This window comes from Typopeltis vanoorti, chromosome 18 (genome assembly GCF_054136105.1).
Source record: "Typopeltis vanoorti isolate ZY-2024b chromosome 18, IOZ_Tvanoo_1.0, whole genome shotgun sequence".
Lineage (NCBI taxonomy): Eukaryota > Metazoa > Arthropoda > Arachnida > Uropygi > Thelyphonidae > Typopeltis > Typopeltis vanoorti.
In genome coordinates this window covers 67143611-67168368 of record NC_143566.1, presented here as the reverse complement: position 1 = coordinate 67168368, position 24758 = coordinate 67143611, and the positions used below count along the sequence as shown (strand labels likewise).

The 24758-nt window shown below is 33.1% G+C and overlaps 1 protein-coding gene across 1 annotated transcript; it reads right to left on the bottom strand.

Annotated features, from left to right (window-relative positions):
* Positions 1-401: 401 nt before the first annotated feature.
* Positions 402-22691, bottom strand: LOC150096736 (mpv17-like protein 2). Its single transcript, XM_090408507.1, has 4 exons — positions 22442-22691; positions 4801-5036; positions 3055-3183; positions 402-1509 (listed from the first exon to the last, which is right to left on the bottom strand). The coding sequence occupies exons 1-4, from the start codon at positions 22593-22595 to the stop codon at positions 1345-1347; spliced, it is 684 nt and encodes a 227-aa protein (XP_090264633.1). The 5' UTR covers positions 22596-22691; the 3' UTR covers positions 402-1344.
* Between the last annotated feature and the right edge of the window lie 2067 nt (positions 22692-24758).

The following is a 24758-nucleotide window of genomic DNA, read 5'->3' as shown; positions in this document are numbered from 1 at the left end:
AATAATAATAATAATACCCATAATAATAATAATAACACAACGGATTCTCGTTTTAAAATGCAATTTAATAATACAGAAATCATTTGTAAAAATATAAAATATTTAATTACATCAACCAAAGGTTCATATAAAAACATCATTGTAAAAATGATCCGTTTTATATAAAAAAGATAATAAAGAGCTGATTGATCAATTATATTTCTGATTTACAAAAGTTTATCAAAAATACTATTAACAAATAACAGAATATATTGTAAACGTGTGCATGTATATAACACACAAAATTGCGTGACCAAAAATTAAGTCACGGAAAAAAAGAGAATGTAAGTAAATTAAGATTTTAAAAAAGGATAAAATTCAAGTGAATTAAGTAATATTGGTAACTGAGATAATGAAAAAAGCGAAACATATCTTTTAAATCCAGAAATGCTCCCTAAAACATACAGTTTATAAAAGCTATTGACTTGCTTCATGCAGTAACACACAGCCAAACAATGAAAACACACTGGAATAATCTTCATATTTTCATAAATTTCTATTTTTTCTCGTACACAATTAGATCTGTTTTGAACATTACATGCAGTAATGCCCAATCAGAGGCATTTATCTTTCTCCCCTCGTCTTTTTTTTTTTTTATTAAAACTCATTAATCATTCCTTTGAGTAACGATTAAAGAGCCAATGATTTGTTGTACGATTGAATTTTAAAATTTTAATATATAAGCTTTTTTTTAAAAAAAAATCAAAATCTGTGAAAGCGTGGACAGATCAAAGTACTTCAGCTAAACCTTAGTTAATACGATGAAGCATAAACAGTAAGACAGAAAAATGAAAGATAAGTTCCGATTCGCATTTCGGAATATAACTTCGCAACATATTAATACCACTTATTGAAAACTGACAACAAAAGCCTTGAATCATAAACATTCAAGAAGATATAAACTTGTTATCACAATAGGTATACATGTACAAAATTGCCTATAACCGTCTTCATAAAAAAGACTTCATGCTGGTATTATGTCATAAATTTCAAGCTATCATTTAATGAGAAAAGAGTTCTTTCAAATATACACATTAGTTACAACTGTACAGTGAAGAATAATCATTTAGATACATTTTGAGATCCTTCTGCGTACTGAATATCATTACACTTAAGGATAACGGACTCTTACTTCTTCACGGTCTTGTCTTAACTTATTTACATTTCTAACGCTTTCTTAAATATCACCCGAATAATATTTCTGTTACGATAACCTTCGTGGAGAATAATTAGCTAGTCAAATTCGAATTGATGACGTCAGTTGTATCCCGTTTTGAGAGTACTTGATTCTCCAGTGGACGGAGGCTACTGGATTTCCGTGGAGGTTTGTATTCCACTGCCTTTAAGAACTTGACAGGTCGTCTGTTCCAGAATTCCGCTTTTTTGGTACGGAGTCTGCTGTTGTTCTTCTTTTTGTGGTTGCTGTTCTTCCCTTGAAGCGCCATCTTTCAGAAGCTGTTTGTTTTCTTCCTAGATTACAAAATTAATGAAATAATTTCGTATGATTTCTTAAGAATGTATACGAGACTATACACAATATCGTAATTATGAAATCTGGTAACGAGATTTAGCAGGCGTTAAATTCCTGTTTTTGAAACACTAATAATTATTACTAACTCGGTTTCAAAATTTTTTGGAAGAAATACTTTAAAAAAGCGATTTAGATCTAATTATCACAGCGTTGTAATTGCACTAATTAGTTTATTTACGTTCGATATTTGTTCAAAATTCCAGATATCAATATATACATCCTTCATCAAATATCGAACTAGAAAGCTCGACATTTTGATGGAAGGTATAATTCACATCTTTTCATTTGGTTTATATCAATTTTCAATAGTTATTAAAATGAAAATGACATCATATGCATAACACACGACAAACAGTATTCCAGATAGTAGAACGTGTAAGTGGACATAGCAATGTCCACTTACTTGCAGTACAAAAAATAGCTTGGATAAGCTGCATCAATACACAAGACATGCAAGACAATATTCAATAGTATATGCATACAGCGAGGACATGAATTTCCATTATCATGGCGTTTGTTAATTTATGAATCTATATATTTATTAAAATACGATTGAAATGTATATTCCTTTTCCTGTGAATAACGGTTTAGATTCTGGGAAGAAATACGTCCAATTTGTGTTTAGGAGTTAGATATATCATGTCCACTGCTCTGTTGAAATTAAATAACTTGTTTTAATGCTTAGAAATTCACTCAGTCAATTATTGAAAACAAAGAGGCTTCAATCTGGCAAAATAAATCATAGATTATAAGAATATCATTAATTTAGTGGTGTTATAGTCGGATAAGATAGAAACTTAAAAAGTTTCTATCTCATCCAGCTATAACATCACTGGATTAATAATATTCTTATAATCACTAAGTAAAATTGTATGCTCGTGCGCGCGCACACATATACACTTGGTAAATGATTATGTAATCTATTTTAGAGTGATGAACAATTTATTATTTTTTTTGAAATTATTGAAAATTATTTGAAAACTTTGGATTTAATTGTAACTGCTAACGAGACTATATTTCGGCCGTACAACGGGAGTCTTATAATAATAATAATTAGCAGCTATCGGTATTATATTCGACTTTTTACTGAATTGCCTTTCAATATATTTTGATCATGCGATTTAAATAAGTTAAAGCAAGCATAAAGGAACTTGAGAACAATCAGATTTCTAAGTACAAAAAACAAATACCCATATTTCTGCCAGTAGTAAACGGATTGCGTTCCCCTTATATTATAAGTTATAAATGCTTTCAATCTGTGTATTTCATATCTGTACCATTTCACATTTTCACCTCTTCTTGCTTAAGAAAAAACTACATCAAATATATTTATATTTCATTCTGTAAATTGTAACTACTTATAGAATATTTGTTTGTCTTAATAACTGCTTGAATGCGACACGATATGAATCGAATACGCAAATATCGTTATGGTTTCGTGGACTATGGAAAAACCTTCAATGAATTCATTTAAAGTAACTTACCTTATATATGATGTAGGAAAGGAAGACGTTATAAAATAAACTAATCACGCAAACGTACAGCACTCTGTATCTGGTTGGAAGGAAATAGAAGTTCAAGGATTGAAGGGGTGCATAAAACCCCCAGTCTACCTGAAACAAAGCAATAAATAATAATAAGATAACGAGTAACTATATAGCTTTATCAATCTCATCTGTAAAGTTTGCATTTTAATTTCTCAAAATATTATTGTATCATTTTAAGAAAAACAAATTCTGGAACAGATCCAGAGTGTCCTTATTTCTCAATAAGTCAGTAAGGGATGATTGCAGTACAATTTTAAGAAGCAATACCTTCAGACCAGAACAACATTACACGATGACCATCTCAAATATTATTTAGGTTTTTGAGCATCAGAACCGTTCTTACAGAAATATCAGTGACATAATCCATACCACGTGACTCCTCTATATATCGTTGTACCACTTGTAAATTGCACGGAAGCTACATTCTGGATAAAGGAATATAAATCTGGATTCATTCCACAAATGTGAACATTCCAATAAAACTTCTGCAGGCATATAAATGCACAGTTTGTGTAGTTTTTCTGTTTTGCCAAATCACCTGAAAAGAGTGTTCACAAACCGATCATAGATGTCCTACCATCTGACCTTTGATCTCGCTTGATCTAGTCGAGGACTGAACTCTTGAAGTTGAAGTAATATTTCGAAAAGTTGAAGGCTGGTTCAATTTCCAAAACTATCTTCAAATTTATATGGTCTCTTTCTCGTGTCGCTTTGTTTCCACCACAGTTAGGCCTACCAAAGCTTGTAGTGGCAACTTCTAGCAAGTTTTAGGCATTCACTTCGGCAATTTAAGAATCTAACAAGCCGATTTTTGCAGTTATTGTAAGTAAAGACTTTTGGAAATGAATTCTCTGATACGTTTAGCATATCTCGATGTACAGTAATGGCTTCCGCTTCTACAGCTTCAAGGGTAAATGGTCGTTTCAGGGTTTCAAGTATTCTTTGCATCAAAGAATTACGGCATTGGCATTATGGGACTGGCCAAGGTTTCCTCGCATCGTAAAAGAGATTCTAACCTACATCTTTCAACTAAAGAACAAATGCCGATCATTCCTTATGACTATTTCATGCATCATATATAATGTAACCAAACTTTTTAAAAGTTCAATTTAAACTCACACATTAAGTTTTGTTTTATTCACCATATTTTGAATATGTAGTATATAATAGAAATATGATATCAATGTTTCAATCAATTGCACGTTATTTAGAATGTAGCTTGAGTCGAGTTATCATAAACACTAATGTAAAATTAAGTTGCTTTACAACTTAATTTTACATTAGTGTCTCCATTTCTAAATGTCGAAATTCGATGAATTTAAGAAATTATGATTAAAAAAAATTAAAAAGGAAACCGTGTTAAACAATATATGATGGAAGATACAGTTCAAACAATTATTTATGAACTATAATTTTTAACAAAAATAAAACTTTAATTAATGAAATATAATATGTTTAACTTTAAATAAATAAATGTTTTCGTATGCGGATATATTTAATAAATAAATAAATCTGTGATATGATAAATAATAAATTTGTAATATTGATTAAATAAAAATTAAATTACAGAGTGTTTGTTTAAATTCAAGCATTTGGATTTGAATATATTTTAAACTATTTTTACCACGCTATTCTTAATAAAGACAAAATTACATTAAATATTAGTCAACAATTAACAATTACCAGAAGTACTGCCCCTATGTTGTCCTTAAATTCCTTGTAACTCTCTCTTGCTGATTTGCCTTCCAGATAGCCGACAGTTACCATCACTGCCAGTACAAGCGGTGGGCCTGTCGCCATTTCACAGGACAGTTTTTTAACAACGGTTAGTGGTTTCCTACCTGGAAACCTGTGATCTAGCCACATGTACCAAGCATGCACGAGTGGGGCAAAACATAATCCCCCTGCCATCATATTGCCTGAAAATGAATGAACAGAAAATGATTAAATACACCTTAAGAAAAATTCAAAAACTGATTAATAAACATGGAATAATAAATCAGCGAAAATAATATATTTAAATTTTTTTTTTTTTTCGTTCGGAAATATTAACTTTGACTTGCAGACTGATATTTATAAAGGATGCGTAGTAGCAGACGATATTATAATAATAGCTTATATAATAAACGTTACATTTCAAAGTTATGTGCTCCATTTAATGAGAGGGCGTTACAATATATTTAAGTGTACTAAATGAACATATATTGAAGAAGATAACCTCGCCAATGTGAAATTATTATTATTATTACTATTATTATTATAACTATCTACAAGCATGTATGCGATTCCTATTTTCTGCTACCTGAAAAAACTAACGGATTCTTGAGGTAAATAGACTATATTTTGCATTATATTTTTGAGAGAATGTTAGATTCTATATCTTGAAATAACCACTAGATGGAGCTACATGTCAAAAATGAACTTATACTATGTAAATTCAAGAATAAAGATATTATTAGTTCATATTCATGGATACTACAAAGGCTGATCCTTAAGCCACACAGTTCATAACTTAATTAGACATAAACATGTCTAATTATGTATTTTAGTAACGTATTGTTTTGTGTGCAATATTTCGTACCCATATCAAAGCGATACACTTTTGCAGACAACAAAATATTTCTCCCTCTCTGTATTTAAAAAAATCATTATTGTCCATTTTGCAAATTCAACGTTGCAATATTCTGTATCGAAAATGCTTACAGAAAAGGTGTGATATTCTTGAGTGAATTTGGCGTGTACCTGAAACATGAGGATCATATATTAACCACCCATACGACCACAAGAATAAAATATATCAAAAATATACGCTTCGTATCCATATTATTTCTATAATATCAAGTTAGATTGACTTCAATGGACCCTGGGTATCCATATAATTATGGACGTGTATACACGTCAAGGCCGGTACGGTGGTTAAGCTGAATACCCTCGTCTGAATAGCACTCTAGATAAAACTTTGGTACAAATGCGAAAACAGCATTCTAAGGTTGGGTGACTATAGAATTTTTACTGAGTTGGAAATTGTATATATGAAGCTAAGTTTTTTGGAAGCTGTTTGTCTTTTCAAAAGGCCAGAGATTAAGTCAGCTCAAGAAGAGAAATATGATCTTGATTCGAGATCTCAGTATTATCAAATTTAAGGGGGGTTTCTTATCTTTCTTATTAGAAATAAGACAGAGCTTTCTTTTGATAAATAAGATCTTATGATATTCTTATAACAAATAACATAAGATTCACGAGATTTGCCTCACTCTGTTGGAGAAAAATGCTTAAAATGAGGAGTGTGATGATTAGAAAGAGAGAGAGATTGAGCTTAGAATCGTATCTTTTGATCCAAAACTGTTCCCAGAGAAAACGGTTTGCGTATGAGGCTGTATGATAAGTATTATTTTAATTAGTTTCAAAGCGCCTTTTAAATGCATCTTATATTTCTTTTGACAACATATCAATCTGTTATTGAAACATTAGTTAGACAAACGCTTAATCACAAAGCTTATAGATTTATTTATTTCTATTCTATAGATATCTGAATGGTACACAAATTGAAGAATGTGTGTGTGTGTGTGTGTGTGTGTGTGTGTGTGTGTGTGTGTGTGTGTGTGTGTGTGTGTGTGTGTGTGTGTGTGTGTGTGTGTGTGTGTGTGTGTGTGTGTGTGTGTGTGTGTGTGTGTGTGTGTGTGTGTGTGTGTGTGTGTGTGTGTGTGTGTGTGTGTGTGTGTGTGTGTGTGTGTGTGTGTGTGTGTGTGTTTATTGTCTTTTGACGAATCTTTGTATTCGTAAAAGTTACGCCCTTTCTCCACTTCTTGCCCAAATTTTAATGAGCTTTTTTTCCCCAAAAATCGTGACTTTTTTCTCGGACATTATAAACGATTTTTGCAATTAGTTAACATTGTTCTTTAAAGCGTTCCAAACAGTACACATAACAGGTTTCTTACATATTATACGTGGATTATGTTGCAAACGTTTGCTGACCTGAAGAAAACGATATAAACCCAACCCTGTCCATATTAAGGTCAATTTAGTAGGAGTTCGCTGGTAATAACAAGTATTCACAAACCCATCCGAAATATGTCTTTGTAGGAACTTTATTTGACGATATTTCTGTTTGTCGTATCTGAAAAATAATCTCGACATCGCTTCTATCCCCTAAATTTGAAAGTAAAGATTAGAAACAAAAACTCTGGAATCAAAAACTGCTAAAACAAACAAATAATAAAATCATTTGGTATTTGTTTATTTTTGCCATATCACAGAAACCATGACTCATGGGCGTATGTGTAATGTTAATATCATCTGACGCTTTTTGTTCTGTTTAACAGACAGTCTTTTACCCTCAAACTCTTCGCAATAAGTGGATGTAAGTAATGCATCTATATAAACAAAGGCAGTTGTTTTATTGACGCATTACTTACATCCGCGATACGATGGTAAAACTTATCGAATATTTTATGACGTTTTATATTTTTATATTATTATTAATATTTTATATTTCATATTTAGTTGTCACTTTCAAGTTACTAAAAAATATCCAACATGCCAAAACTGTTGAAATGGATAAATATGCAAACGAATAGTAAGACGTCTTGTATCAGCTTTGCTGTCTGTTATCCAGTGAACATGTGCTGCCATCTCTCGTCAAAAGATTTATCTTTACGTTTTTCAAGTTTCTAAAGATTTACCACCTTGCGTTAAAAACAAGAAGTAAATCTAATTAGGCATAACCGATCTATATATATGTGTTTTTTACTGTCTAGAAATAAAATATTTTTTGGAAACTTATGAAGTAAGTTTTAGTTCACAAAGTTGACAGTTTAGGGTTGGACTTAGAATACGAGTGTTCACAATTAAGGCTAATACAGTAAAAAAACTAGGAGGTCTTGGCTACTTCGAGCAGACACAGTGAATTTATCAGATAAAATCTATAAGGAAACTTATAGTAGTAAGGATCAGCAATAGGTAAAAATAAAGCAGCCATAGTGAAAAGTATTTGACAGCAGAAGCGAAATTAAACCCCACACATTACGGGTTTAATTAAATTGAAGCAGCCAGTTCGACGAGAATTGAATAGCAGGTCAACTACCCAGAAAAAATATTTCGAACACGGGAATTTGAGCTGAAAACTTCTTTTTAGTTATTTTACCCTATCTTCTTTCGCAGACTAACATATACCGGTACTGGTAATCTCTTCGAACTTTAGTGGATTTAGGCAAATTGGCTTGTTCCAGATCTTATTCCATCGCTTGCTGGTCTTATATAATTTTCGCTTTCCAAATTTATATCCATGAGCTAATTCTGGTAAATAACTGTTTCCCATTTTTATTTTGTTTATTCTGTATATAGTTGGACGTTTATAGAGTTGAATTAAACTATAAATATATCCCTTCTGTAATAATTTTTGTTCGAGATTATTCAGATAGTAAGTACACGAATGTTGTCAGTTGGCTTTTACACTCAGGTATACTTACTTTGCTAGGCATCGTCCTTGAGTAGTCCAATGTTGTTTACAATTAACTCATTAATGATCAAGGCAATTTAGTGATAAACAGAAAGAATACGTATTACTTCTTTCAAATCACCCAAATGTTTTTGTCTGGCTTTGAAACTGTAGTTTTTTTTTTTTTAAGCGTTTCATAAATATTTCTAATAAATGACAGTTTATTAGTATGAAATATACTTTTTAGTTAAATATTTTATCTACTTTTGTATGTTTATATATGATCGCTAAAGTTTTACTTCTTTGTAACATAGTTGGAAAGGATAAACAACTGTATTTCCTAATTTTGGTATGTAATTCCCATGTTTCTAGGATGGACTCTTTTAACAATTCTGTATATTCTGTATGCTGTATATTTTTTGAAGCAGCAAAGAATTGTCAGTGTCCTTGACCATATTTAACTGGGTTAGTCCCAAAGGGGTGGAAAGAGGGGAAAATAGTTCCATTGCATAAAGGAGGCTCCAAGACTGCTGTTGCAAATTACTGACCTATCAGCATATCAGGAGCCATTGTTAAGATATTGGAGAAATTAGTCAAGAGCAAAATACAGGAATAGATAGATGGAAATTGGATACTATATGGAGGTTTTAGGCATGTTTTGCAGCATGGTTTTGGATAGCTCATGCCTCAGTAACTTGCTCACGTTTTATAATACAGTGATGGCTGAATTGGATAAGGGTAATGGGTTTACAGTGATACTACTGCGACTTTGCCAAGGCCTTTGACAGGATACCACATGAAATTCTAATCAGTAAATTGCAGCACATGGGATGGATATACGATTGGTGAGATGGATAGAAGGGTGGTTGATGGAGAGATATCAGAGTGTGGTTTATTCAGGAGTAGAGTCCAAAAGAAGGCCTGTGACTAGTGGTGTGCCGCCGGGTTCTGTTCTTGGACCACTGCTATTTAATTTGTTCATTAATGATATAGGAAAGGATCTGAGAGGAACTGTTCATTTATTCGCCGATGATGCAAAGTTGGGTAGAGCAATAGTGAATACACATTTTGCAAGATGATTTGGATAGATTGGCAGACTGGGCTAAGGATATCGGTTTAATGTGGCAAAGTGTAACGTTATCCATTTTGAAACGATTAGCAGCAGTATACCACATTCATGGAACTGTACTCCAGGAAATTGACGAAGCCAGAGATTTGGGAGTGTTGGTGGATAGAGAGTTGAAATTTTAGGGCACATAGCAAAAGTGGCTAAATCAGCTCATCAGATCACTTGGTTATTACCGAAGAATACTTGGACGAACAGAGACAAGCAGGTTATTGTTCCTCTTTAGCGAGCCTTGATAAGACCCGTCTTGACTACTGCCCAGATCTGGGCACCAGGGTTTCTTCTTGATGTGGGAGGAAGTGGAGGCGAGTGACCAAGATGGTAGCTGGTCTACGGAATGAACCTTACGAGAGGAGGTTGGAGATCTGTGGGTTACAGAAATTGGTTTATAGGTGGAAAAGAGGTGATATGATTGAGACATTCAAATTCCTGAGGGGTTTCTACAAGATTAATTCAGAGGAAATTTCTCAGAACAGGTCTGGTGGTGGGAGAGCTACGGGCCATCCATGGAAACTGAGCAATAGTGTAGTTAGCAAGGGTGTTAGAACTACGTTTTTTACTTGGAGAGTGGTCAATGAGTGGAATAAGCTGCCACAGTCTGTTGTGGGGTGCCATGACTGTGCATAAGTTCAAAGCAAAGTATAATAGTTACTGTGCGAATGCCGAATAGTTCTTGACATGATGTTTAGGGCATCTCACGATGAGTCTAAGGACTTATTGGAGTTGCCCATAATAATAATAATAATTCGTCAGGCATAGGTAAAGGAACATGGTGAGAGTGGACATCACACGAAACTTTTTTCGATTGACATTTCAGAAGTTTTAGCTGTATTGGTATCTTTACAGTACTAGAATATGAGATTGAGCATTTTCCCGCTTTTATTTTTATTTAATTTTTTGTTTTAAAATGTCAAACAACTTATTTCTGCCCATTACTTCAAACAAATGTCTATAAAGCAGCAATAGTGATTTTTTTTTTAATTGTAAAATAGTATAGAATGCATCATTTGTAGATCTCAGTCTCGTAATTCCCATTTACTGTTCTCTTAAATGTTTCTCAAACGTGCCTTTAATTCTGCTTTGCATAATTCTTAGAAATACAAGTGTTACATAATAACGTTAGTGGCCACATTGCCATTTAGTGCTTCTTTTTATGTGATAACTGTACTCAATAATTCTTTGCTATTCCTCCTCCATACTTGGGGCTTTATATGTTTTCATTTGTTTGGTTGCAGCATCTCTTTCCACAGAGCCATTAAAAAAAAAATGTTTAAGTTACAGTAATTTATATATTTTAAATCTCACCAGTGAGAGTGACTCTTTTATCTTTCCTTCTAATCAATTTATTCCAAATGTGTACTCTCTCTCTCTCTCTCTCTCTCCCTCTCCCCCCCCTCCCTCTCTCTCTCTCTCTCTCTCTCTCTCTCTCTCTCTCTCTCTCTCTCTCTCTCTCTCTCTCTCACACACACACACACAGAGAGAGAGAGAGAGAGAAAGAGAGATCCCAATTACATTTATTATATGCAAGGTACCTTGTGACCAGTGGCGGCTCGTGGCGTCAAATCGTGGGGGTGCTGCAACTTTCGAAATATACATACACACTGTAAGTTCGGTGTATACGTGTTTGGATAAAATATCAAAATTATGATAAAAATTAAAAAAATAAAATAAACATGAAAAAATATTGTTTATTATCGATAAAATTAAAGTTTGGTGTAATTCAAAATTACCTAAAAATGAAATATATTCTTCTTCTTTTGTTTCATGAAAAAATATTGTTTATTATCGATAAAATTATACAGTTTAGTATAATTCAAAATTACTTAAAAATAAAATCCATTATCATAATCCCAATAATGTTCAAAAATTTAATTGTTTTTTAATTGTAATTGTGCAGATATTTAAAGAGGCGGAGTAAACACGATAAGCACTACGAACACTCTACTACGGGCACAAACTACATATAAACAACAGTGGAACTGCGCGACGGACAGTGCCGCATTACGCTAATAGCTCGCATCTCACTATGACGTGCATATGGTTGCGCGCGTAGCAATATGACACTGTGGTAAACCCAGCGCTGCTAGCGTCCTTCGCCCTCCTAAGTTCTACAAGATGGATTTTTATTATTTTTTATATAAAATAAGAGAATTGTATAGGACTGATGATAAAATTAAATATTACAAGTAAATATAAATAAATAAATTAATATATTTATATATCGAGAAAAATTGGGGGTGCTGCAGTTCCGTAGTGTCTATGCACGAGCCGCCCCGATCGTAACGTTTCGTGTCCCATACTACTAAAACGCCAGAAAAAAAGGCTTCAGGTTCGATTCTATTTATAATTAAAATAAAGACTAGCTATTCAACATAATAAAAAATAACGCATAACTTGATGTGCTCACCAGATAAAGATTACTGGCTATATAAAGTTATGATCAAAGAAACTAAAAGCTATGAGATTAGTGTATTATGTTTGTTCACTGCGTGCGTTCTTCTGGCCAGTTTATGCGGCATTGAAAAACTCAAGAAGGAAGCAAAACATTTCCGCATGAGATTGGCCAGCTCATCTTCAAGTAGTAAGACAGATAAATGTTCTTTCGGTCATAGACGGATTCAAACCCCTAAGGTTATTATCGATGATACTGAATAAATTACAGAGGCTCTCATAATATAGAAATAACGCAGAACAGTGATAGTATAGTATAGTATAATTTAACTTCTATAAACATATTCAAGTCGCAACAGAGAGTGATCCATTGCCATTAAAAAATTATCTATTCTGACACTTTTTTAACGGTTCTAGAGAAAGAGATAAATTATATATAAAGCCATTAATGTTCATTGCCCTACATCATTACAGAGGTTTCTTTGCATTCATTTTTTGAATAAAAAGTAATCCAAATTACATCCAATCACTATACAAGAAGTGCTTCTAACTTTTCTTCTTCCTCATTTCTAAGAAGAATGAAATCTGAAACGGCTATCACCCAGTAAAGTGAATCTTGATATCGTGTTTATTTTCATTTCGGTCATCAAGTTCTGGTTCAAAATTACACATCCTTTTATATTATTATTTTCCCATAAGGTATTCCTGCACGTAATTTCACATTTTAATTTCATATTTAGCTTTTATTCATTTTTTCATATCTTGGATTTATGCAATTACTTGACATATTGGAATTTATCGATTAACTTTTATAACTTGAATCTTATTCATTATCTTGGGTTTATTCTGTTATTTTTTTCCTTTTTTATTTACATCTTGGGTTTTCTTCATTATCTTTTAATATCTTGGATTTTATCTACTATTTTTATAATTTGGTTTTAATTCATTCCTTTTATATCTTGAGTTTCACTCATTAATTTTTTATACCATTGTTTTATTATTATTATTATTATATACCCTCTCAAAAAACACCATTACAAGGACGCGAACCTACCATACCCAAATCCAACACCACTTGCAAAAAAGTTAAACCGTGCACAAGCAATAGTAGTCTTCTAAGCATCCACCTACAAATAGTAAAATCAACACCTGCTTTGCGATGGGTATAGAAACAAAACCACAAAACCATCGCCATCTACTATCTTCCTAAGATAAGCTCTGCAAAGCTTCGAGGAAGAAATCAGAAATGCCACCCAAAGACAAGTAAATATTATAATCGATTTAATGAAAACTGAATCATTATAAATTTAAATGGATCATTGTAAATATGTATGTGAAAAAAGATGTAAGGCGCATCGTTAATATCATTACCCATGCAATTTAAATAAAATATTTTCGTAGCATTCTGTACACCAGTGTTGCTCAAAGTGTGGTACGCGTACCCCCGGGGATACGCGAAAGGTCGTTAGGGGGTACGTGGCAATTTTCGACTATGCATAATTAAAGGAGTCATTATATTTTTCAACAAACAGTGCAATTAGAGACAACAGGAATAAAACGGCACGAACTAATGAATCACATCCCCTCTCCAACAGAAACTGCTGTATAGACCAAGCAAAGCCATATGTTGCCGGTGGAACATATGGTTTTGCTTGACACCACCCCTGTCGTTAACGTATTAAAACTAAGAAATATATTGTGAATGTGTTTCAGATATTATGGAATTCGATTGAAGGGAATTAGCATTTCAACTCAACTATTGAAATGCTAATTTGTTTTTGTTTCGCGCGATCTTTTGTTAATACCGCACCAATCATATGCAGTTCTTCGCTGCTCTACGCATCTCAAGTCTTGTAAATTACTGGTAATTTTTGCTTGAAATAATGGGAAAGAAGATGATGCTATTTGGGTAGATGACTTTGACGATGCACACAAAGAAACTGTTCTCGATGCCAAAAGTAGTGATAGCGAGTAGGAGCTTCTTGGTAAGTCGCACCATTTTCAGTTTTTTCCCCTGAAAACTTTAGTTTCCGAAACGTATCTCACAACACAATTTTTTAGCTTTAATTTTGGGAAAAAAGTTAGAGTTATATTCGAGTAAATACAGTATTTTTTTTTTTTTAGCTTTCAAATTCTTACGTAAGATTTGGTTAAAGATTGGATTCATAAAACCCCCAAAAGAGAGCAATATGGCAAATACAAGTAGCTGTAAGCAACAAGAAAACGTTGATATTGCATCTGGATCAAATGAAATTGATGAGTGTGTCGTCTGACATCTCTAGAGAACCAAAATTTAAAAATAAATCATATTTTTTGTTTACATGAACATATAAATTCAAATAAAATAGATATTTAATTTTAATTAATCTTCTTTTTCTGCAGTTTCTCCCACTTAAGTGGGGTCACTGTTGATGATGAGTCTCCTCAACATCCTCCTGTCTTGGGTTGTCACCATATCCAAGTTCTTCATCCTCAAGTGCTCTTCTACCAGCTCCCTCCATCTCTTCTTTGGCCGCCCACGCTTCCTCCTTCCTTGCACATCCATCTGCATGACCCTTCTCCCCACATATTCATCCACCTTCCTCATCACATGACCAAACCATCTCAACCTTGCCTCCTGTATCTTCGTCCTAAGTTCGTAACTTTCACTGTTCCCTCACATAGTCATTTCTCAGACGATCCCTTCTGGTCACACCGCACATCCACCTAAGCATTCTCATTTCTGCTACTTCCATCCTGCTGATGTTATTTTTCCTCAGGGCCACAGTTTCTATAGCATACGTCATAGCTGGCCTCACTACCGTCCTATAGATTTTGCCTTTCAGATTGATCGGCATCCTCTTATCGCATAACATTCCAGCCATCTCCCTCCAGTTCCTCCAACCCGCTTGTATCCTGCATCTCACTTCCTCCTCAGCTCCTCAATTTTCTTCCACTGTTGAACCTAAGTATCTAAAGTCCCTCACCGTCCTGATGACATTTCCTTCCAGCTCCAGATCTGTCTCCTGGCCGCTGCCCACTGTGCAACACATATACTCTGTCTTACTTCTGCTCAGTCTTCCAGTACCTCTCTCTTCCAGTACTTTTCTCCAAATAGTTCCTGCTTCTTCTCTTGAATCTGCACACAGCAAGATGTCATCTGCATACAACATTGTCCAAGGCGCATTTTCTCTCACCTCCTTCTGACGAACCTCCATCACAATGTTAAACAGAAACGGGCTTAATGCTGACCCTTGATGCAAGCCAACTGTTACTTGAAAACTTTCTGTCTGTTCCAGCCAGGTCCGAACACTTGTCTTCACATTTCTGTACATTTCCTGCACCAAACTGACATATTTCTCCGGAACCTTCTTCTCCCTCAGACACCTCCAGACTTCTTGCCTTGACACTCTATCGTATGCTTTCTCCAGTTCAATAAATGCCAGATGTAGCTCTTGTTGTTTCTCTCGAAACTTTTCCATCATCTGCCGTAACCCAAAGATAGCATCTGTTGTTGATCTTCCAGGCATAAAGCCAAATTGTTCCTTTGCAATATCCACCTCCTTCCTCAATCTTCCATCAAGAACCCTTTCTAGAATTTTCATTGTGTGGGACATCAACTTTATTCGTCTGTAATTTTTACAGTCTTGTGCATCCCCTTTACCCTTGTAGATGGGGACAAGAGTACTCTCCCTCCATTCCTCGGGTATATTTTCCTGTTGGCAAACTTTCATGAACAGGTCCCACAGCAGGTCAATTCCCTCTTCCCCCAGTGCCTTCCATGCCTCCACTGGAATCCTGTCGGGGCCCACAGATTTTCCATTCCTCATCCTCTTCATGGCCGCCGTCACTTCCACTCTACTGATGTTCTGCACCATCCCCTCAGAAGGCTACCCATCTTCTCTGTGAGTCCTTGCATTTTCCTTTAATTTTAATTAATATTTTAAATTAATTTATTAATTTTAATTAATTAATTTATTTTTTAATTAATTAATTGGGGTACTTGGTAATAATGAAATTTTAAGAAGGGGTACGCGGATATCTGAAGTTTGAGAAACACTGCTGTACAGGAAAAAAATTATATAGATAGATAGATAGATAGATAATCGTGTAATCTATCCTGTGTAACTGAACTATAACTGATTGTAAACTATTATTACAAAAATCATTATTCCTACTAATAACACAAATTACTGTGCTATGACCTGCACACTGTACAAAGTATGAGATAAATTGGAATCTGAATTGAACCACAAGTGAAAAATTGTAGTATTATTTCTTAAATTGTATGTATTATATAAATATGAGTATTATATGTATTATATAAATGTGTGTATTATGTGTATCACATAAATTGTATGTAGAATTAAATTGTATGTATATGTATGTAATTTATTAGACAGATAATAAAGTATTATTTGACATTAAAAAAATTATTATTATTTAGTAATTCTATATCTCGTTATTTTATGTATTATTTAAATTGTCATATTACTTTATATCCTGGATTTTATTCATAACTGTTTCATATTTCTAATGTTAATTATCATTTCTCAAACGTTTTATCCTTGATTAAAAGGTAATTTATATGTTCATACTGCTTCCGTACACCTATAAATTCACACTACGTAGGGCTTTGATATTACGATTTTCGCCAATCAATGAAACAGATGCCTTTCACATTTTATGGCATAATCATAAATGAACTGTAACCAAAAATACTTGGTTAAGTAGGATATTGCATAAAATAAAAGATTTCCATATATATTCTTATGCTTAAATTTAAGGAAATGAACCTAAGGCTACAAATATCACTCAGTAATTCCAATTTTGTTTTTAAAAAATTCGTTTTTCTTCTTTCCTTCATATCTAAATAATTTCACTTTTAATAACTTTTGTTTTTCGTATTGTATATCATATTTTGAAGTAGAGTGCGATAAGTAGCGTGCCTATGATTTTGGATCCTCCCTTCAATTAGCTTTCGCTGCACCCTCTTGAAACTTTCAGAATTTTTGTTGATCTCCTTCGGAGCTTAATTAGACCCATCTGAGCTCTTAGGGAACCCCTACATTGTAAGATTTTAGAGTAAGTAATTACGCTATTGAGTGCCATACATTATGACAGAATCTATTAAACCTGGTAATAATAATAACCCATTGTTGTTGTTGTCGTATGGGAGTATCCAGGATACCAGTATTGGCATTTGGATCCGAGATGAAGGTACTGGTCAAAAGTTACTACTTTCTAGCCGGGGACGACCATTGTTCCCCGAAGTGTTCTTAGATCTGTGGGTTCACGGGACCAATTTGTCTGTTTTTGAGGGATGAAAAACCTCCATCCTGCATGAAGTTATATTTTTTGAGATCGGCTAACTCACCTTTAGTCGAAAAGACCTGGTAAAGGTTCCTCGCTTCATAGACCAGTGGATCTTAACCTTTTTAGTGATCGGCACCCCCTTGAATCTAAAAATAAGTTCTCGCATCCTCTTGAAAATGGGATGTTTCTATTTCTTTATTTAGAAAATTACATCTATTGCAAGATAATTTATTTATTGAAAAATAAATAACATAAAATGCATTGTGGTCGTTGTGTACCATCTTTTTCTGTTGTACAAGTGAATCCATAAGCAACATAATCATCTTTCCATTGACGTTTTTCGACATAACGAGGGTTACTACAATCAATAAAATAATAATTATAATTTTTCAAAATTTGCAGAAAACCTTTATGTAATCAATTGATCGTATCCGGTATGGGTTTTAGTCACTGGTTAATGTTGTTAATTAAAGAAAATTAGGATTCGTTTATGGGGCAATCCACCTCGTTAATGTTCGTACTCAGAGTATGCGAACACGTGCGCATATCAACCAGTTTCTTATTGTACTGCATGTGCTAGTAAGTGCGATGCGCTGAGGCAAAGGTAGAGAGGGTTGGAGTGGGGGTTCCAAAAGTCGACGTGGAGTTCGCTAGTTTCTCACAGGCGGTCAGCCGGTAGTTTCCATCGAAAATTTAGAAACTTCTCTGCACCCCTGGAAATGCTTTCTCGCATCCCCAGGGGTGCACACACCCCAGGTTAAGAACCACTGTCATAGACGGAAATCGAACTCAGTGTTTCAAACTAATAGGTTTCGTCTGTACCGACTGAGGCTACGGAAGCTCCATTAAAAATGAGTGATAGATCTCACATATATCTTCAAAATGAATCCTTTGTATAGTAAAGCCTACATTCATTGTCGACTATTATTTAATTTTTTTGACAGAATATGCGAACGAAGTATCCGAATACATGAAGTACAGTACTTCGCACTTCTGGTAAACAAAAATAAATAAACAAAAATAGGTAGCATACGCTAATAGTTAGCAAACAAACGCTTTAAAAGTGAAACAAATCAAAAATCTTACTGTTTTACGGCTAATGTTGGTTTTTATTATTATTATTATTATTACTACATGACTTCTCCAAGAACTCTAAGGAAGGAACTCTAAGAACTCACCTAGGAAGGGCACACTATTCTACTAAATACAACTTACTGTCTTCATTTATATTTACATTTTTTTTTCCCAAGTTCCTTACTTCAGTTATTTAAACATTATTCTCACCAAAGTCACGAAACTCAGAAATCCAAAAGCTACTGAAATATTTCGAAGCCTTGTCTTTGCATGTTTTTTTTTTTTTTTACAAGTGTTTTTGAGGAATATATTCTAAATCAGAGTTTCAGAAAAGTATTTAGCGAACATCATACTATGATGGAAGAATATTCTGGAACAAGTTTTAAAAAGTCTGAATAAGTGTGCATTTGACGAAATGGGCAGTTGACCTGTTTAAATTTAAAATTCTTATTTTTCGTAAGCAAGTTTTCAAACTTCAAATTCACTTATAAAGAAAGATCGTTATCAGTTTTGAGCAGGCTTTTGTTTGTAGTCCGATTACTTCACAACGCGTGATTTCAGAGTGGTTATAACAACCTTCTGGAACACCGAAAAACCTGCTGATCTGTATCAACATGAAACTCGAGGCCAGCATGATCTATTTAAAAAAAAAAAAAAAAAAGTGCTTGCGTCAGGTTACTTCTTTTGGTAAACCGCTAATAAGAAGTTAAATAGGCATGCTAGAATTTCTTTATTGTATAAATCATTAAGGAGTTCTTGAATATTAAAATATCGTTTTTTTTTTTTCTTGAATATTAACATGGATAAATAAAAGCATTTTTTTTTTTTTTTTTGGTCGTTCACGAATTTTTTTTCCTTTCGATTTTTTTTCCCTTTTGGATAGCACGAGGACCTTCGTAATCTTTAAACTTTGGACGAATTCTAGGTTCAGTTATATTGGTTCGGGCCGAAGCAACTAAGACTACTGATTCGGTATATTGTATCTGTTAACTGTGCGAATAAACACACCTTGTTGCAAAGCCCTCGCTTACTAGTCAGAATACCACCTGAGAGCTAATATCGCGTTGTCCTCGCGACTCCTCTACGAAGATTTAGAAATAAAAGTTAAGAATGCCTTCGTTCTTTAGGAACAGAAGTTAATGTTTTACTGTGAGTGGATTCTTCAGAAGCCCGAAGGCTAACTGCTAAGTGGATCCAGTTTTGCAATATTCAAAGTCAGGCTTTTTTTTTAAAAAAGTTTTCGTGATAATTTACTAACATATTTCTAAAAAGTAACCTAAAGTTATTTTAAAATTTACCGACTTTATAAAGGCTTGGTACATATGAAATAACTGCAGTACAAATAATCGGTATATTTCTGTAACACTAAATACAAGGCCGTTTTAAAACGTTCTTACTGACTGCGTAATCATAATGTACAATTGGCACAAAACGATAAGGGTGAAAATGAAAAATGGATTAATAATTCTGTTATTTGCTAGAAGAAAATACGGACGTTAGTGGAAACCAGTTTCCGAGAGAAACTGACTCTGCTTGCACCACCCTTGATTACCTTGTTGCATTTTAATCATTCTAAAGTAACCTTGACAGATGTAAGCGTAACCCAGAAACCACTCATTTTTCTATCTTTATTTCTTAGAATAATAAAGATGAAAACTGATAAGCAATAAATAACTTTGACAGGCAAAGACAGACACAACCTTTCATAGTCCTTGAATAATCGAATCAGCTGAAATTTTGTTAGTAAGAAATTCAAAAATGGGTAAACTGCTCCTGAAACTAGAAAACTAGAACCACTCTCGAAAAGCTTACTAAGAAACTGTTAATAACCAGTTTGTTCAAAAACTTTTGCAATCGCATTAACTTAAAAAAAAAAAAAAATGGCATTTTCCCTTGTGTTTTACCGTTCGGGGAAATTCCCTTGCACAATCTAACCGAGAGGGCATAAAATGTTATTACAATATGTTTATTTAATTAAATATCATTACGTGGTTTGATTAATATAGAACCAACAAAATTAAGCCGAAAAAATTTTAAAAAGGTACACCATATTATTTTTTGATATAGTCAGGTAGTTCAATAATGCTTTATCCGATTTACTTTATATTTTCTTATTCCTCGATTTTAACAGACTCTGCATTCTGACGTCTAATTATGCACATTTTGATATCAGATTCAAAGAGTTCTTTATTCATATATAAAGAATTTTTGCTTAATTTAAATATAATAAAAATAAAACTGTTAACTAGGAGGAAATTACACCTTGCAAGCAGGGGGAGTGAGTGTCGAAATACAACAGCAGTTGCAAACGATTATTTACAGCTTTGCATTTTCCAGTAAGTGAACTGAATAATTCTCAAATTTAATTATATTTCTTGCAAAAGATAGTGTTTGTTATTGCATTTAAAATCTTTCCTCAAGATTTTGATTATAAATTAGGGATTGTAAATATTGATTTTTTTTTTTTTTTTAATTAACAGGAGGTAACGTTATCGAGATTTTGTTATTCATAAGGTCTTGCGTATTGTGTTAAAATAATTGTAAGAGGGCATTTACGATATATATATATATATATATATATATATATATTATACGTCATTTTAACTATTTTACCACCTTAACAAATATATTATTCTTAGCACAAGAAGAAAACGACAGTTACGTCATATTTTCATGTCTGATTTCACTTAATAAGCAGGACAAAATACTAGTGCGGATCGCATTATATACGGATCACAGGGTAAGTTAAATACATATGCAATTAAAACCATCAGAGAAAAGTTAACTAAAATGAGATTTAAATAAAACTGTTCCTAAATTTTAGTTTACTACACATTTAGTGGAACAGGCATATGTTCAGCTAATGCTGATAGCGCGAGATGTATGAAAATCAGAAAGAAAGAAAAAAAAAAAACTGTGACAGTATTTTGAATGAAACTATGTTGCTTTCCGTTCACCTACATGTTCGTGGTTCGTGACCAGCGGGAAAAAGTAAAATATTTAAAATCGGTCAGCGGAACATGACATTATTACTGCTTTCACAGAGTTATAAAATTGTTTAAATTGATGTTCGCCTTTACGAAAACGGTGATCTCGCAACACTTAATTGCTGCATGTGTAGCAGTAATCCCCCCACACATTACTAGGAGACACGAAAATCGCGTTTTCTTTCTTTATTTTATTTTCTTTCTTTATTTATTTTGTGCAAATTTAGTTAAAAATGCTGTGAGATAGAACAATGAGAAAGCGTTGTTTTATTTAATTATCCCGAATAAATAAACAATACTTTCTTTTTTTTTTTTTCCCCGAAAACAGTAACCCATCACAATCTTGCTAGAGTATTATAGTGTAATCACATTGTATTGCCTTGTAAACAAGTTCTACCTCTGTAGAACTATCTTAGAACATGGGATAGGGATTTCTTAAACTCTTAAAAAAAAAAAAGTCCCGGAGGATAAACATTTGTAAACATAATACAATGAAGTCTCAGGATCTTAGCCCCCCCCCCACACACACACACCTCCCGAAGTATTCTAAACAGTTCATTTCCAAATGGAAAGCAGTTACAGTTCCTTCTGTTTAAGTGAATTATCGAAATATGTATAATATTCATAACCGCAAGAGCCCGTCACTGAAATTTTGATATTATTATCACTATTGTTAATATCATTAGTATCGTTGCTTGGATAAGTTATGTCACTAAAACACAGAATATAGAATTGATTTTTATAAAATTATGAACATACAAAATATAGGACACGGGATGCGATTTATATATATTTTCTCAATAATAAACTGATAAATAAACCATTAGCTTCACATAAACGTATATAATGTTCTTGCAAAATTAATAATGTTGTACATGTTTTTATTAATTTGTTGCTGTGCAGTTATTACAACATAAATGAATTTCTTAGTCTACTTGCATATGAATATTACTGAATATACCTATTTACGTATTTATAGACTATATACGTATATAATCGATGCTTTTATCTTACCTGTCCTTCTTGAATCATATGGTTTATCCTTAATTAATTTTTTCTCTGCAAATTGTTGAACTACATCGCCAAGTCCGGCAAAAACGAATCCGATACAAGTATTAGTAGCAAGAAGATGACGAGAAAATAATAGTCTAGCTGATGCGAGTAACATTGGAAACAGCAAGTATTATAAGTGTTCACGAACTTTATGTTTCAAACACTGACAGAAACTTTCTCTTCCTCCTTTCCCCGTTAGCCACGACCTTTCATAATCACCTTTGAGCAGTACGTACTTCCCGGACAGCCAATAGATGTTGCTAGGAAATATGGACACTTGACGACATACTAAAACGTGTTTGGTGTTTTTTTCCTTTTCTCATTAATATGTGCTGCCATCTTGCGAGCATTGTTTGTAATTCTTAGAAATATCGTGTAGAAAATGATAGCTAATTTTTATGCTAGAAATGAGGACTATTATTATTATTATTCGTGGAGTCAGAGAACTCATCGCTGAAGGCTACTCTAGGTCAGTAGAGAGAAAAACATTTAGCAAAAAGGAAATTTTGTATCACGGTTTTAACCATATTTTTTGCATAAGATGATAAGAAATGCAAATACAAATAAGAAGATTATTTGCATAAGATGATAAGAAATGCAAATACAAATAAGAAGATTATTTGCATAAGAAATATTATTTATTTCTTATTTTGGACATTTTCAAGTAATTTTAAGGACTTTTATATATATATATATATATTTTTTTTTTTTTTGACATTTTCAAGTAATTTTAAGGTTATATATATATATGTATGTAGACCAGCATCCTAAAAGTCTTAGTCTTCACCTTTCACTCAACTGGTTAATAGTTCTAGCTCTTCTCAAACTTTAAATGTGAACAACGCTGAAAATGATCCTTTGAGGCAGTGGCGTAGCTAGGGGGGGGGGGCGGTCTACCCCGGGCGGCATTTTTCACGTGAGACACAATTTTATTTTTCGACGATTCTTTTATTTATGTTAACTTAGTAATTTTTATTACTTAATTAATAATTAGTTTTTAACAACTATACTTACAACTAAAATAAACATAAACATAGTGTTTTAATTTATTTCCCTATACGTCGTTTTGAAGACGTATAGGGAAATAAATTAAAGTTCACTTTAATTTATTTCCTCCCTAAGTTTGCCGTCCCTCTCAATGTTTTTGGTGTGTATTGAGAGGGGTGGCAAACTCAGGGAGCGCCCCGTGCGACAAAAGCTCTAGCTACGCTACTGCTTTGAGGTGTTTTTTTTTTTAGGGGGAGGGATTGAGGGGTTCTATAATCTTACTTTACATTTCTCTTAGATTTTACAACTCCATTAAATGTATAAACAGTTGTTTGTGTACCAATGTAACCATAATTAGTGAGCAGCAAACACTGCTCTAGGCAAGCGAAGCGATTGCCTAGAGCAGTGCTTCCCAAACTTCTGGATGTCAGGGCCCCCCTTTCGAAAAATTAAAATATTTCACTGCCCCCCCCCTCGAAAAACAATCATAATATAGACATATTATTATAATATTTATATTCAATACAAAACATACACAGCGAATATTGCAAAAATCAAATACAAATATTACATTTTTAGCATCTTACATACTCATTTGATATGGCACATTATTTCATATTTTTATATACATAGATATATTGTTATTGTGTATTTGCAGTACAAGCACATGAAACGTAAAACGATTAGTAATAAAGAAAGAATTAAAAACCTCAAAGAAGTTTAATAACAATTTAATGTGATGGATGTGTTTCAGTACGTCTACACAAAAGGTCAATATCAAGTGAAATATTTGAAACTGCAGTTCTTAGATTTCTGCTTTGAAATTAAACTTATATGAATAAGCGTATATTTACTAACATTCATTAAGCGCCGAAATCCGCAAGAAGCAAAATTTGTGAACCCGCACCAAGAAACAATAAATAATAAAAATTAAATGTGTTTCTTTTAAGATAAAAAAACCTATTTAGTCGTAAAAGATTTTCAATTTGTTTTCATTATTTCACGGCCCCCTCAACAAAACGTACGGCCCACAGTTTGGGAAGCGCTGGCCTAGAGTAGTTGTTTCTCAAACTTCAGATAGCCACTTACCCCTTCTTAAATTTTCATTATTACCAAGTACCCCCTAATTAATTAATTAAAAAACAAATTCATTAATTAAAAATAAATATATTAATTTAAAAATAATTAATCAAAATTAATAAATTAATTAAAATATTAATTAAAATTAAATATCTATTTTATTTGAATTGATATGTTCATGTAAACAAAAAATATGATTTATTTTTAAATT